This window comes from Acomys russatus, chromosome 16 (genome assembly GCF_903995435.1).
Source record: "Acomys russatus chromosome 16, mAcoRus1.1, whole genome shotgun sequence".
Taxonomy (NCBI): domain Eukaryota; kingdom Metazoa; phylum Chordata; class Mammalia; order Rodentia; family Muridae; genus Acomys; species Acomys russatus.
Genome location: NC_067152.1, coordinates 27388826 through 27403281, shown reverse-complemented (window position 1 = coordinate 27403281; position 14456 = coordinate 27388826). Strand labels below are relative to the sequence as shown.

Genomic DNA, 14456 nt, shown 5'->3' with positions numbered 1-14456 from the left:
CCAGCCTGGTCTACAAAGTGAGTCCAGGACAGCCAAGACTACACAGAGAAACCCTGTCTCAAAAAACCAAAAAAAAAAAAAAAAAAGAGTGGAGGCACGGAGACCTCAGCGACGAACCTAGAGAGAGAGAGAGAGAGAGAGAGAGAGAGAGAGAGAGAGAGAGAGATAAAAGAATCCCTCGTAGCCCTGCGGTGTCTCTGGGCGGGCAGAGGAAGAGCTGGTGTGACTGCAGATCAGCCTGCCACACTTCCTCCAGCTGGGCTCAGACTTCCATGAACTTTAATCCTCTGGGACACACAGCTTTGGTGCCTCAGGACCATTTTTTAATTCTTGTTCCTGGACTTTACTAAAAAATGAGGGTATCTACTCATTTCCCTTCAGAATGTCTCACAAATCCATCATGTTTGTCAAGTGCCACCTGTAGGCCTCGTCAATGACAAGTCTACGTTCACAGTGGCCGCATGACTAGGCACCTACCCTCAGGATCTCTCCATTCCTCACGATCTGCTGATCATGCTTTCAAATCTGCTTTGATCACAGCTGCTTAACCCACTGCCCCTCTAACCTCCCAGAGTGAGTTTTAACCCCTGTAACCTTGGGAAAGTCCCTCCTAACCGGGCTTCCTTCCATCTGTGACTTTTGGCTGCTACTCTCTCAGCTAAACCGGTACAAACCCTCACCATGCACTACTACACTGTGCTTCCAGGCTTTCTCTGTACTAATTTTCTTTTTGTTTTGTGAGGTTTTGTTCGTTGGGACAAGGTCTTGTGTAGCCCAAGCTAGCCTCAAACTTACTAGATAGTCAAGAATGGCCTTGAACTCCTGATGCTCTTGCTGTTACTTCCCAAGTGCTGGATTTACCAGGCTATGGCATCATAGCTGCTTATGCAGCTCTGGAGCTTAAACTATGGCTTCATATAGCAAGGACTAGCGCACGCCTTAATTCCCAGCACTCAAGAGGCAGAGGCAGGTGGATCTCTGAGTTCAAGGCCAGCCTGGTCTACAGTTTTAAGACAGCAAGGGCTATACAAGGAAACCCTGTCTGAAAAAAATAAAACAAATAAAACCACCAGGGCTTTGTATACACAAGATGTGTAATCTCCCAGCTCAGTTGCCTCCCCAGGCCTGTCCATATGGTTTTCTGCTTACGTAACCACTGGGCCCATTCAAGCTCCGGATCATATGTCACTTTTTCATTATTTGCTTATTTGTTTTCAGCTCTGGGGACTGAACCTAGGGTCTTACATAACGCTCTGCTGTTGAGTAATACACTTTATTCCTCCAAAGTCCACCTTTTCTTTGAAGCTTTTTCTAGTCACACTAGTTACAAAAGCTCTACCCTTCCTCTATACCAGTAGTTCTCAACCTATGGGCTGAAGCGCCTTCTGGGGGTCAAACAACGCATATCAGATACACCGCATCTCAGATATTTATTTATTTATTTTGGTTTTTCGAGACAGGATTTCTCTGTGTAGCCTTGGCTGTCCTGGACCCACTTTGTAGACCAGGCTGGCCTCGAACTCACAACGATCCACCTGCCTCTGCCTCCCGAGTGCTGGGATTATAGGCGTGCGCCACCACGCCCGGCTATCTCAGATATTTATATTGGGACTCATAACACTAGCAGGATTAGAGTTATGAAGTAGCAATGAAACTAGTTGTATGCTTGAGGGTCATCACAACATAAGAAACTGTATGAAAGGGCTGCAGCATTAGGAAGGTTGAGAATTGCTATTCTACACTGACTGTATCTCCCAGTCAGATCAGACTGTCTTGTATGCCTGCTTATCCTAATGAACTCCAAATACTTCAGGCGTAGCTTGTATACCTCTGCATATATGTATATATGTATGTATCCTCCCTGGTCTAGGTCAGTCTCTTAGAAAAAGGCTGTTCTGCTGCTGGGTGGTGGTAGCGCATGCCTCTAATCCTAGCACTCAGGAGGCAGAACAGGAGGATCACTGTGAGTTTGAGGCCAGCCTGGTCTACAAAATGAGTCTAGGATAGCCAAGGCTACACAGAAAAGCCCTGTCTCTAACAAAACAAAACAACAACAGAAAGCAGCTGTTCTAACTACCAAGCAAAAGTGGTCACTCAGAGAGCCAGGGAACTGATACTCCTGCACTATCTGCCCTGAAGAATCTCGGCCATGGCTAAATCCCTTCACACTACTGAGCTGCAGTTTCCATTGGGTAAAACAAGGCCAGTCCTCCAGGCAACAGACAGCGCGCCCTCCCAGAATAAAGAACTCTGAAAGCCAACATGTGACAGATACGAACTTGACCAACAGGAGGCTCTCCTCCTGCCCACCAGACTCCCTGCTGGCCGGAAGGAGACTCACCGTGCCTCTTCGAAGTGCAAACTGGATGGAGTCCAGGTCAGTGACAGGGCACCAGACTTCTGCAATCAGACACTTCTGAGTGACGTCGATGTTGCACAGGTTCAGGGTATGGTAGATTGCCTTCATCTTCCGCACCTTGATGAACCACACCCGGATGTTCTTAGCAGCTGCCTGCAGAACCCTCTGGCGGTGGTCCTCCGTTTGATTCAGAACCTGTTGGGGGAGGAAGGAGTAAGGGAAGGGAGCGTTCCAACAGAAGTCTTCCATCACAGGACAGGATGGCAAAGCTGCACTGCTTGCTAACAAGGGTTGCCAGGGAATAGTCTTATTTGCCCCCTAGCAAGATGTATTATTCGGGTTCTGTGGGTTTGGGGTGATGTGGGTTGTGCAGTGCTAGGGATGACAGTGGGGCCCCGTACATGCTATACAAGCATGCTACCTCTGAATTATGTCTCTAGCTCAAGAAATGTGTTCTGGGGTGAGAACATAGCTCAATAGTAAAGGAACTTGTCTAGTATGCATGAGACCCTAGGTTCAATTCTTAGCACTATCACCACAAAAAAAAAAAAAAAAAGGTTAGGAAGGAAAATGAGCTCTGATTATAAATATCTTCATTTACCTTCAGGCTGACAACAAACTGAAAAATAAATTTTAGCTTTTTCTCTCGATAGTCAATCTTGCCACTAACCCAAGGAAAAACACAGCTGGACCCCAGGCTTTGCTTGCATTGTTTAAAGTCAGTGACTCTCTGGAAAGCTCACAGCTAAGAGCCCTTGTTGCTGCTCCTCTTCCAGGGTACCTGAGTTCAGTTCCCAGCATCCACACCAGGGGACTCCGAAGCACCTGCTCCAGCTCCAGGGGCGCCTAATGCAACGTCTCCAGTCTCAGAAGGCACATGCACTCACAGGCACATTAACACACACACACACACACACACACACAGACACATAATTACAAATAAAAAAATAATCTTTAAAAAGTGGTCATCAACTTTCTATACAGAAACTGAACTTGAAGAAGTGGACAGTGGGCAGCAACAGGCCCAGACGCTTACAAACGAACAGGTCCACACTGGAGAATGACAAGCTGACATAAGAGATAACATTTCTGTGTTGGTCCTTTGGAAACTGAGATGCCCCTTTGAGAAAGGGACAGGACAGTCTCCAGTCCTGTGTCTTGTTTATCATCAAATATGTAAGACTTTAGCAGCTACAGGAGGGTAAGGCGCTGGTGAGATGGACAGCTCAGCAGGTAAAGGTGCTTGCACTAAGCCTGGTCACGAGTCTCATTCCCAGATCCACATGGTGGAAAGAGAGGACAGTTCTCACAAGTTGTCCTCTGACCCCCACATGTGTGCCATGGTGCACAAACGCACATATATACAATAAAAACAATGAAATAAAAATATAATTAAAAAAAACGAAGCTAAGCGCACTGCTCCCAGTTGGAAGGAAATGTGCAACCACCGACCCTCACACTGTGTCTAAGGGTAATCTTAGCCTCTGTGTTCTTTGAAGAGGAAAAAACTTCAAATTAACCATGTAAAGGAAAAGCCTCTCTCATGGGGCAGCAGCTACTCTCTGAGTAACTGTCCTGCACAAAGGAGGTGTCCTCTGTGAGTTGGAAAAAAAAAAATGCTATGCTTGGGAAACCATGTCATTTTAGGAGTGTGTTACACTAATTTCTTCCTCCTGGCTGTAACTGTTTTGCAATCCTTTACAACTTCTTCTGGAGAAACAGGGAGAGAGTAAGGCTCCGAACCTGGAATGTATAGGACAGTCATAATTAAAACACTAAGGTTTCTTCTAAAAAAACTAAAAACAAAAAACAAAAAAAAAACCAAAAACCCAAAAAATAAACCCCACTAAAATTTTTTAATATTCAATCTGAATGTTTAAATTTGCAACCAATATTTTATTTTACTTTCTTTTTCTCCATGCTACTCTTTGATATTTGATCCCTTTGAAAAGTTTCCTATAGCTGGCCTTTTTTTTTTTTAACTTTTCAAAAATGTGTGTGTGTGTGTGTGTGTGTGTGTGTGTGTGTGTAGACACCCATACTGTGTCACAGTATATGATGTGGAGATCAGAGGACAACTTTCCAGAGTTATCCCTCTCTGCTATATGGGTCCCCGGGGTCAAACTCAGGTTGTTAAGCTTGGTGGCAAATGCCTTTATCTGCTAAGTCTTCAGGTCGGCTGGCCCCTAGCCAGACTTTTTTTGTTTTGTTTGTTTGTTTTTGCTGATTTGTTTTTTCAAGACAGGGTTTCTCTGTGTAGACTTGGCTGTCTTGGTCTTACTTTATAGACCAGACTGGCCTTGAACTCACAGCGATCCATCCGGCTGCCTCTGCCTCCTCAAGTTCTGGGATTACAAGTGTGCGCCACCAAGCCCAGCCCTGGCTGGATTTTAAAAATCAAATTCTAGTCATTTATACTGGCTTCTGCACATGCTCTTTAAATCTACCCAGAAGCCTAGAAGGGGGTATAGTGGCTTAGATCCCAGAATGTGTTTAATGGGCTCTACTACCACCAACTGTTGTTGTTGTTGTTAATCACCTTCCTGTCTTCCCATGGATAAATAGGTAAGTACCTCAAAGGTGGCAGCAGCAGGTCGAGCTGGTGGGTCATATACAGTGGGGCTGGAGTTGAAATTGGAGCTAACATATGTCTGTGGCTGCTACAGAGAGCTGCCTTTTGATGAGGTGTGCTTATAAATCTCTTAAGAAAAGTAAACAACTATCACACTCTTTCAAAAAGTAACAAGCCTCCCCAGTCACTTCTTCCTTCCAAATATGCATCAATCACAACTCTTCCCTTAGGACTCTATTAGGACCACGGTGTGCATGACTTTTGCATTGTAAATTGATAAAAATCTAACCGTCTCTTATTGGGTTCAAAAGTCAACTCTGGGCTCTTTGGCTGGACCGTGTGGTTAAGATCAAAGGTAGCCATTAGGTCCATCATGCTGCTAAAAGAGGTTGCTGGAGACCATGTGCACAGAACTGACTTTACGTGTACTTCTGGGTTGTTTGACTTTTCTATTTCTTTTTTCTTTTTTGGTTTTTCAAGACAGGGTTTCTCTGTGTGTAGCCTTCCTGTCCTGGACTCGCTTTGTAGACCAGGCTGGCCTTGAACTCACAGAGATCCGCCTGCCTCTGCATCCCAGAGTGCTGGGATTAAAGGCATGCGCCACCAGATTTGACTACTTTTCTTTTTCTTAATGCAATACATTTAAGAAAAAAAAATATTAAGGTTAGGCATGGTGGCTCATGCCTTTAATCCCAGCCCTTGGAAAGTAGAGGCGGGCAGATCTCTGTAAGTTTAAGGCTTGCCCAGTCTACAAAGCAAGTCCAGGACACAGAGAAACCCTGTCTCAAGCCCCTCCCCACACCCAAAATAAATAAATAAATAAATGGAAAAGAAAAAAAGAAGGACATATTATTGTACAAAACCTCTCCGATTCATGAAACGGAGGGAATGGACTGTTCTTAAGCAATTCTAGATGCATAGCATTCCTTTCTTGTTGGAGGATGACTAATGCTAATTTTAACAGTCCTATCCTGAGACTTTTGGCCTTTCCCAGGGGGGACTTACTACCCACACACATTTCTTTTTTTGGTATCAATTGCTGCAGGTGCCTTAACTCGCTGTCAAGGGTTCAAGGGAGGAGAATGACTCACTACTGTAGCACTTCACAAAGTCAACTTCCCACGATCCCTGCATACCATTTGCAGATCATCGATCCTGGTATTGACTCCAGAAGCCATCTCTTTCCTCTCCTGTGGAGTCTCCGGACAGGGATAGAGGGAGGCTCGGAACCTGGAAGGTACAGGAACAGCCTTAGGAACGCTGAAGTTTCTTAGTGCGTTCAATTTAAATCCTCTTGTAAAGTAATCCTAACTTACTAGTAGATAAACACAACTAGACTGGGTTGTTGTGACAATCGACATTGATTCCTCATGGGAAGGGGCCTGCAGACAGCAGTAACACTCAACAGTCTTGACACTCTCTGTAACTATGAAATCATTTTGAGATTATAAAAAAAAATAGTAAGGGGCTGGAAATATTGCTTAGCAGTTATGAGCACTTCCTTCTCTCTCGGAGGACCTAGGTTCCATTCCCAGCATCTGTGTGGTGGGTCACACCTGCCTCTAATTCCATGTCTAGGGCATCCGACACTCTCTTCTAGTCTTTTAGGGCACCAAGCATGCACGTGGACCACACATACAGGCAGGCTAAACACTTATAAACACAAAATAAATCTTTACCAAAGAATGTTGAAAAAATAATTTAAAAATAATTTTTATCATAAGCTTTTACAGAAAAATGGCATGGCAAAATTTCTGACCATAACACAGAATTCCAGAAAGTGTATACAGTGCCTACGGCACTATGCAGGCATGCAAACCCACCGTCTCTGAATAAAGGAATTGTGAGTTTGCTGGGGGTTTTGGGTAGGGACACGAGTATGTGTTTGTAGTGTGTCTGTGTATATATATGTGGGTAGGCAGAGGGATGTGCATGTGTGTATGCATGTCTTGGAGACCCACGGTTGACACCAGGAGTCTTCCTGGATTGTGCTCCATGTTAGTCATTTAGGTGGGGTCTCTCAATCAATCCTGGACTTCTAGCCTAATCAGCCTGAGTGCTCGGCTTCTCGAATGCTGGGCTCACGGGTGGCTGCCATGCCCATGTGGCATTTTCGGGGATCTAAACTCCGTGTGCAATAAGCACTTTATGCACTGAGCAGCTCAGTCCTCCAGCTGTGCTTCTGACACTTGAAAAGCAAACAAAAAAGTAAGACCTGAGCTACCTCTGATGGTTTAAAATATTCCTAACAAAGCACATCCCTGTCATCCCAGCACTCGGGGAGGCAGAGGCAGGTGGATCGCTATGAGTTTGAGGCCAGCCCGGTCTACAAAGTGAGTCTAGGACAGCCAAGGCAACACAGAGAAACCCTGTCTCGAAAAACCCAAACAAACAAACAAACAAATAAATAAATAATCCTAACATCATTCACTGCATAAAATAGAATAGCAAGGATCTTCGCTTTACTTTTCTGAGCCTTAACCAGGCAACATAGCTGTGCCTCTTGGTTGGAGGCACGTTGTCTCTTACCCTTCACAGATTTTCTTGACCCTGTTTTTCAGTTGATCACCTTGGAAAAAAATAATGAACACAGACTTGTGCACGTAGTCTCCCTACGGCCCAGAAAGAGAGGGGAAAAAAAAAAAAAGAGTTCAGAACTTTCAATATGGATGAAGACTTCCTTTGAGATGGTCTTACACTGCAGCTCAGGCTAGCCTGGTATTCACTGTGTAGTCTAAACTGGCCTTGAACTCACAGTGGTCTTAGCCTCAGGCTCCTGAGTGCTTAGCTTATAGGTCTAGCTAAAAAGTTCTAGAACAGCTAAACCTGGGTGGCATCAGGATGGATCCTTTAAAGACACGGCTTTCTGTGGTTTCCCTTACTGCATCTCTTAAGCTTCATCTCAAGGACAGCTGTCCTATAGCCCCAGATTCACAAACGTCTTCCTGTCTCCAGATAAAGGCAGGAGCCTGACAGAGAGGCTGAGGGGATGCTCAGCACAGTGGAGCTCGTGTCTCTGGTTCTACTTGAACTCTCGTGTTTCCAGGATGACAAAAGCTTAGAGGAGAGGAGACGGAAGGAAGCCTGTCTGTTCCTAGTTTAGAAGGAGCAGGTAAAGGTCACTGGCAGCACAGTGGTGTGGAATCACAAGAACTGTACTAGCTTAGATTTCATGGAACAGGAAGGCAGACAGCCCCAAATGCCAAACTCACACCTCTAGTCCAAGGATGGCAAGGGAAAATCAGAAAGAAAAAAAAAAAAATGTGTATAAGCAATTACCCAAGATTCCTCAGGTTGCCTATAATGCCTCACATACAGTGTGTACTGCTTTTATAAAAGAAAGCAACAGGCTCAGATGGCTACCACAAGATAGAGAGGGAAGGGTATAAGATTCTAGACACCCAGTCCCTGACTAAACGGCTACACTGGGGCCGTTCTCGGCACGGCTGCTCGCTAGAGATATCATGCCTGCTGTCCTGGATCTGTTGATAAAGCAACCTTCCTGCTGTGGAGAGGAGACCTGACTGCACAGCCCTCAAAAGGGCTCCATGTCAGGCAAGGTTACAGACTACAGTGCTTCCACAACCCAAGGCAGCCTCAAAACTGCACCCCAAGGTTAAAACGTTCACAGCGTCACTACTCAGCGGAGTAAAAGCCACAGAGGGCTACCCAGCAAAGCTGAGAAAGTTCCAAGTTAAATTTCTCTCAGAATGGAAAATGCTACCTTAAGAGTTTCATAAGGAAAGCTGACTGCAGGCTTCTAATACTAAGGCAAGGATGGTATGCAGTAGCCGTGGTGCATCTCTGACCTTTGCTGAGATCCCTGAGATCAGGACCCCATGCCATGTAGATGTCACTATGTACTCTGTCCTGCTGTGTCAAATGCCAAGACATTAGACAATTCCTACTTTCCAAGAGCTGTGTGGGCAAGGCTGCCCTTGTATGTATCACCTTACATGTATCTATGCTTAAATCAAGTTTCTGGTTCTCCCAAGAAACAAGCAGATAATAAAATCTTGAGAGTAAAGTTTTCATCTGTTTATAAAGATCAAGGTTTAGGAAATCTATCTTTTTATACATGATATTACCAAATCTGAAATAAGGTTTCTTGACTTCATGTTAATGTTCATAAAAAGGCATTTTTCTTTCAGCCTAGATTAGTAACAAGAAATATATAAAGCTAAGGTTCAGAATATTTGAGGAAAATATGCAAAAAAAATCTATACAGGTAAAGTTTGAAAAATACATGTATGTCATGTCAGGTATACATAGATGCCATGTATACATGGAAGGAGCTAGGTGAGAGAGAGTGGGGTGAGGCTTCAAGTGTCGGTCAAGTGGGGCTCCTTTGATGAAGGGCAGATGGAGGTGGTACCAGGCCGTGCTACTGCTCGGGGCTAGACCTACTCCACAGGACACAGTTTCCCTGTCTTACAGTCACAGGGTCCTCCAGTGGGTTCTCAATTTCAGCCTGTCTCAGGAACACGTTCCCTCTGCACACTCGCCAGAGCATGCGCTCAAAGGTAGGGATCCGCTCCCGGTTAATCACGCCGGCCACAAAGCTGTGGGGAAAAGAGTCAGGCAGGTCGGGAACTCCAGGATGGGAGACATAAGACAGAGCAGCAACAGAGTGAGAGGGAAAGGGGAAAGATTATAAATGCACAGAACGCTACGTGCTGTGGGGTCAAGAGGGCTGGCTGCCACTCTCTTCTTCCCGACTCCTCCCTGCACCCAACAGAAGAGGGTTGCCAGAAAACCCAGGAGCTAAACCCAGACAAATCTAGGAAAAGTTCTCAATGGCTCAGAACAAAGTGGCTCCTACAGCAAATCAGTCCCCAGCTTCATGATCCCCTCAACCCTCACCTAAGATTAGACCCAGGGCCTTGACATGTAGGCAAGTGTTCCACCACTGACCTATGTCACCAGCCTGTGCTTTACAATGGGACTTCACTAGGGCCCAGGCTGGCCTCAGACGTATGGTCTTCCTGCTTCTGCCTTCTGAGGGGTGGGTGGGGTTACATGCATGCACCACTCACTGCTCTTCAAACAGCAAAGAGGAACACAAAGCCACCAAGGCTCAGTGCTCCTTACCCAAGTCGTAAAGGCGCGCCTCTTCCCATCTCATTAGGCTCCAGGAGGGACGAGGACTCTTCCAACAGGTCTGGATCCGCCATCTGCTGATGATGCAATTCAGCCTGAATCCACAAATCAATTAATATCTAATGAAAATAGTTAGTGGCATGCAGGGAACGAGGAGGAACCAGGAGATGGGTTCAGAAAATAAAGAGGAAAAACAAAAACAAAAACAAAAAAGAAAAACCCAAGAAAACACCAAAAGATAGAACATACTCATAGAAAGAAAAAAGGAGTAAAAACAAAGGACAACAAAATACGCACACGCTAAAGAAAGCAAAACTTCCCAGAAAAGCATCTGGGGACATGGGTTAGAAACGGGGAACAAAAGAAAAACATGAAGTGATGGTGACATGTATAAATCTGTTACTAGGTGGAAGTCACTTGTTTTGTTCTTTAATGCTTTCCTGAATAAACCTGGGCAGGAAGCTGGAACGTTCTCCTTCTTGAAAGAAAAACGAACAAGCAAATGAACAAAAGGCAGAAGCCTCTGCAGATACCATGACTACGTTATTTCTACCCAGGCCCCGCGTAGTCCAGTTCTGTGCAAGCACGCAGGAGGTGGATCACTTTTAAGTGAGCAGTGGCTGAGAGCACTGACCTCCAGCCCTTGGTAACCACGGACCCTGAGGATGGCCAGCACGGGCCACACACGGAATGCCCCAGACGTAGGGTTTAAAGAGAGCTTCTTCAGGAGATAGGAAACAGCGGCGGGACAGGCCCGGGCCTCTGTTGCGCTCATGAAGGCAAGAAAAAGAGAAAGTATCCAAAAGGCTGTGTTTTCTGACTAGAAATGTAGACTTTACAGCAGAGAACCACCACTAAGCACAGTAAGTAAAGGGCCCCAGGAAACAATCCAGAGCTCCTGGCCTGGCTGACTTGGTTAGATTTAAAATGACTTCCACTAGGACAGTTTATACAGTGAAGTGAAGGCAAAGGATTTCCCACAGAGGCCTGCTGCTTCCTCACCTCTCTCCCTTTAACACCCCTAGTCTCATCAGAATGGAGAAGCAGCCCTAAAACACGTCTCCATCAGCCTCTCTGCTGCCTAATCTAGCCAGCTGTAATGTCCACACACTATGTGTCTGACCAAAGACTAGAAGAAGCCGGAACAATCTTCCTCTTCATTTTCATTTCAACCTTCAATTTCACCTTAGTCCTGTCAAGTAACCCAGGAGGGAGAAGTAAGGCACATGCTTGCCTTACACGGGAAAGTCACGGAGCATACATATAACAAACAAGGGAAAACAGTGTAAACCAAGAAACTCTGAAGGGCAAACAAGTAAAAGTAACTGTTTTGGGAAGTTGAGATCAGGGCTGATTTTTTTTTTTTAACTTTTTATTTTTTTAAAGATTTATTTACTTATCATGTATACAGTGCTTTGCCAGGCCAGAAGATGATTGTGAGTCACCATTTGGTTGCTGGGAATTGAACTCAGGACCTCTGGAAGAGCAGTCAGTGCCCTTAACCTCTGAGCCATCTCTTGAGCTCCAGGGCTGATTTTTTTTTTTTTTTTTTTTAAGCACCCAGGAATATTGTCACATAATTAGAAACATTTAGGATGAGCTAATGGGGACACTGGCACTGCTTGCCGTCATATAGGTAAAGATTCTTTTTTACAACCTAGAAACAAATCAGCCAACGGAAAGTTATCCAAATAGTCAAACCACTACACCCCGCACTCTTGGGGTGCCCACTGGCAAAATGAGTAAGATCAATTGTTCCCCATAGGAGCCTCCTACTGGCTTATGTGGTTCTCAGAACCTGGCTCTTACTTAAGCCATAAACACCAGGGTCGGGGCAGCATGTGTGCTTTTAAAGGGTACAGCTGACGAGAACAGACTGTACTTAGATTCTACTGTTCCAAAGATGATATCTGGGGCTGAGCCTTAAAAAACAAAACTTAGGGCTGGAGAGATGGCTCAGTGGTTAAGAGCACCGCCTGCTCTTCCAGTAGGTCCCGAGTTCAATTCCCAGCAACCACATGGTGGCTCAAAACCATCTTATAATGTGATCTGATGCCCTCTTCTGCAGATGAAGCACTCATATACAATTAAACAAAACAAAACAAAACAAAAAAACTATAGCAGAGTTGAAATGAAGCAGAAAGATCAAATTCTAAATACTAGTTTCACCACTTCATACTTAAGAACACCAAGTCTATTAGATAGGAAAGTCAAAAAATTATAAATAAAATTGTGCCTGTTGGGAATCTACAGTGACCAGAACTAAGAGCTTTTATAAAAAAGATCTAAAACCAGAACACAATCACAGAAACCAAGGCTCTCTCTCTTTTTTTTTTTTTTTTGGTTTTTCGAGACAGGGTTTCTCTGTGTAGTCTTGGCCATCCTGGACTCACTTTGTAGACCAGGCTGGCCTCGAACTCACAGCGATCCGCCTGCCTCTGCCTCCCGAGTGCTGGGATTAAAGGCGTGCGCCACCACGCCCGGCTGCGGCTCTCTCTCTTTTTAAAGATTGATTTATTTCATGTGCATTGGTGTCTTGCCTGCATGAGGGTGTTGGATCCCTTAGAACTGGAGTTACAGACAGTTGTGAGCTGCCTGGGTGTGGGTGCTGGGAATTGAACCCAGATCCTCTAGAAGAGCAATCAGTGCTCTTAACCACTGATCCATCTCTCCAGCCCAAGACCATAGCTCTCAAATAACAATAACACTGTCAAGTTCTCTAAATCACCTGTTATTTTCTGCGAGTTGCCCCTTCCCCACTGAGAACACTGAACACCATGAGTTACAGAAAAGCAAGTTGCTGGATGGAACTTCAGCTCTGTAGCACTTCAATACAAGCAGCATACCAGGTCAAGCTACGTCAGCTACTGAGAACACTTTAACTGTCTAGCTACAGGGAGAGAGAAAGAAAATCTCACTTCTTGAAGTATTCACCCAGAGGAGATGGCAGATGGAAAAGAAAAATAAAGAAAGCAGATGGGTGGAAAACGCAGAAGGAGAGGGAGGCGGGGATCTGCATGCCATTAACCATTACTTTCCCAGTCTTCTTTACGTTCTCATATGTTATGGTGCTTATGGTAAAAGATGCAGAGAAACCTCTCCAGCTCTTACAGTTCTTCATAAGCAAGAAGACTAGAAAAGGATAATCATTAATAAATCATCTTAAATGCTCTGGGTAAGAAATGGCTACGTTGAATTAACAATCATCTTAAATCATAAATATATCCAATATATGTTTACTTTTCCCTTTCTACACACCCTGCCAATTATTATCACCAATAGGAAAAATATCGTTTTTTGATTTAGCCATTTTGGGCTGATTACTATGAGTTATTGATTGAATTCACCAAATTATAAGAAAAGAGGAGAGGTTTATAGTTGGCAGTGCTTGGTGCCATTTGCACACATTACAATTTCAAACATGAAATGAAATCTCATTACGAGCTGAATTTCCGACACCTGAGGTCCCAGGTTTGCTCACCTTTCTGTGTTGTTTAAATGTGCACCTGCATGCACAGTGTGGTCACTCAGGGAGGCTTTGTCTCTGATAGGGGCAGCAGCATCTGCAACTGTTATTTGGCAGCAGGGCAAGGTCTATGGAAAGGGACCTGGCTGAGACTATGGAATAGTGGCAAGAATGGGCCAGATGTCGACTGTAGGTGGTGAGAAAAAGCACAGTGATTCTGGCCAGAAGACTTTCTGCACTGCTGTGTCGTGCTTGAAATGAAGGGGGATTGATGGAAAAAAGCAGTGGAGAAGCTCTCACAGCCAAGGCCTTTTGCTCAAAGCGTCTGCAAGATTGGAGCTTAGGGTAGTTTTGCATAAGAAAGAGAGAGCGACCCACCATGGACAGGGCATGAAGGCCAAAAAGACGTGGAATCTCTTTTTAAAACTGGCACTTATGTTTAGATTTAAAAATCATAAAACAAAAACAAAATCCCATGTGCGTTCTTTTCCTTCTGCCTGCTTTTTCCTTTTGTTTTTGGACGCGGCTGTTACTCACTCAGTCTGGAATCAAAATCTCTGTGAACCCAACGCTTGCCTTGAGTCCTGGTCCTCCTGCCTCTGTCTCTCGAAACTCTAGGATTACAGGCACGCACCACCACACCCAGCTCCTAACTACAATTTTGAAGCAGCAAATCATTTTTCTAAATGGTTCATCTTATATTTACTAAATTCTTTTGGGGGCATGGGAGGGGGTGGGAGAAAGTTTCACTGTGTAGCTTAGGCTGGCCTTGAGTTGACAATCAGGAGGATCTCAAATTCAAGGCCAGCCTGGGCTATAGAAGGAGATCCTGTCCCCTGTAGAAAGGCAGTATGAATGTAAAAAGAAGCCCCAAATGGGCCAAAAAGCTAAGACAGGCATGGTGGTGTACGTCTGTAACCCCAGCACTCAGAAGGCAGAGGCACAAAGATTGCTGCGAG

General features: G+C 44.8%; 1 protein-coding gene across 5 annotated transcripts in view; it reads right to left on the bottom strand.

The window, feature by feature from the left end:
• The window catches only part of Atp6v0a1 (ATPase H+ transporting V0 subunit a1), a 52999-nt gene that overhangs the window by 24572 nt on the left and 13971 nt on the right, over nucleotides 1-14456 (bottom strand). For 3 of the 5 annotated variants that reach the window (XM_051158649.1, XM_051158644.1, XM_051158645.1), the window contains exons 6-10: nucleotides 10023-10126; nucleotides 9367-9493; nucleotides 7461-7543; nucleotides 6068-6161; nucleotides 2342-2554 (exon numbers count right to left, since the gene is read on the bottom strand). In XM_051158649.1, coding sequence (XP_051014606.1) covers nucleotides 2342-2554; nucleotides 6068-6161; nucleotides 7461-7543; nucleotides 9367-9493; nucleotides 10023-10126 — 621 coding nt within the window. The remainder of the gene's footprint in view (nucleotides 1-2341; nucleotides 2555-6067; nucleotides 6162-7460; nucleotides 7544-9366; nucleotides 9494-10022; nucleotides 10127-14456) is intronic. The other 2 variants (XM_051158646.1, XM_051158648.1) reach the window with 1 other exon arrangement.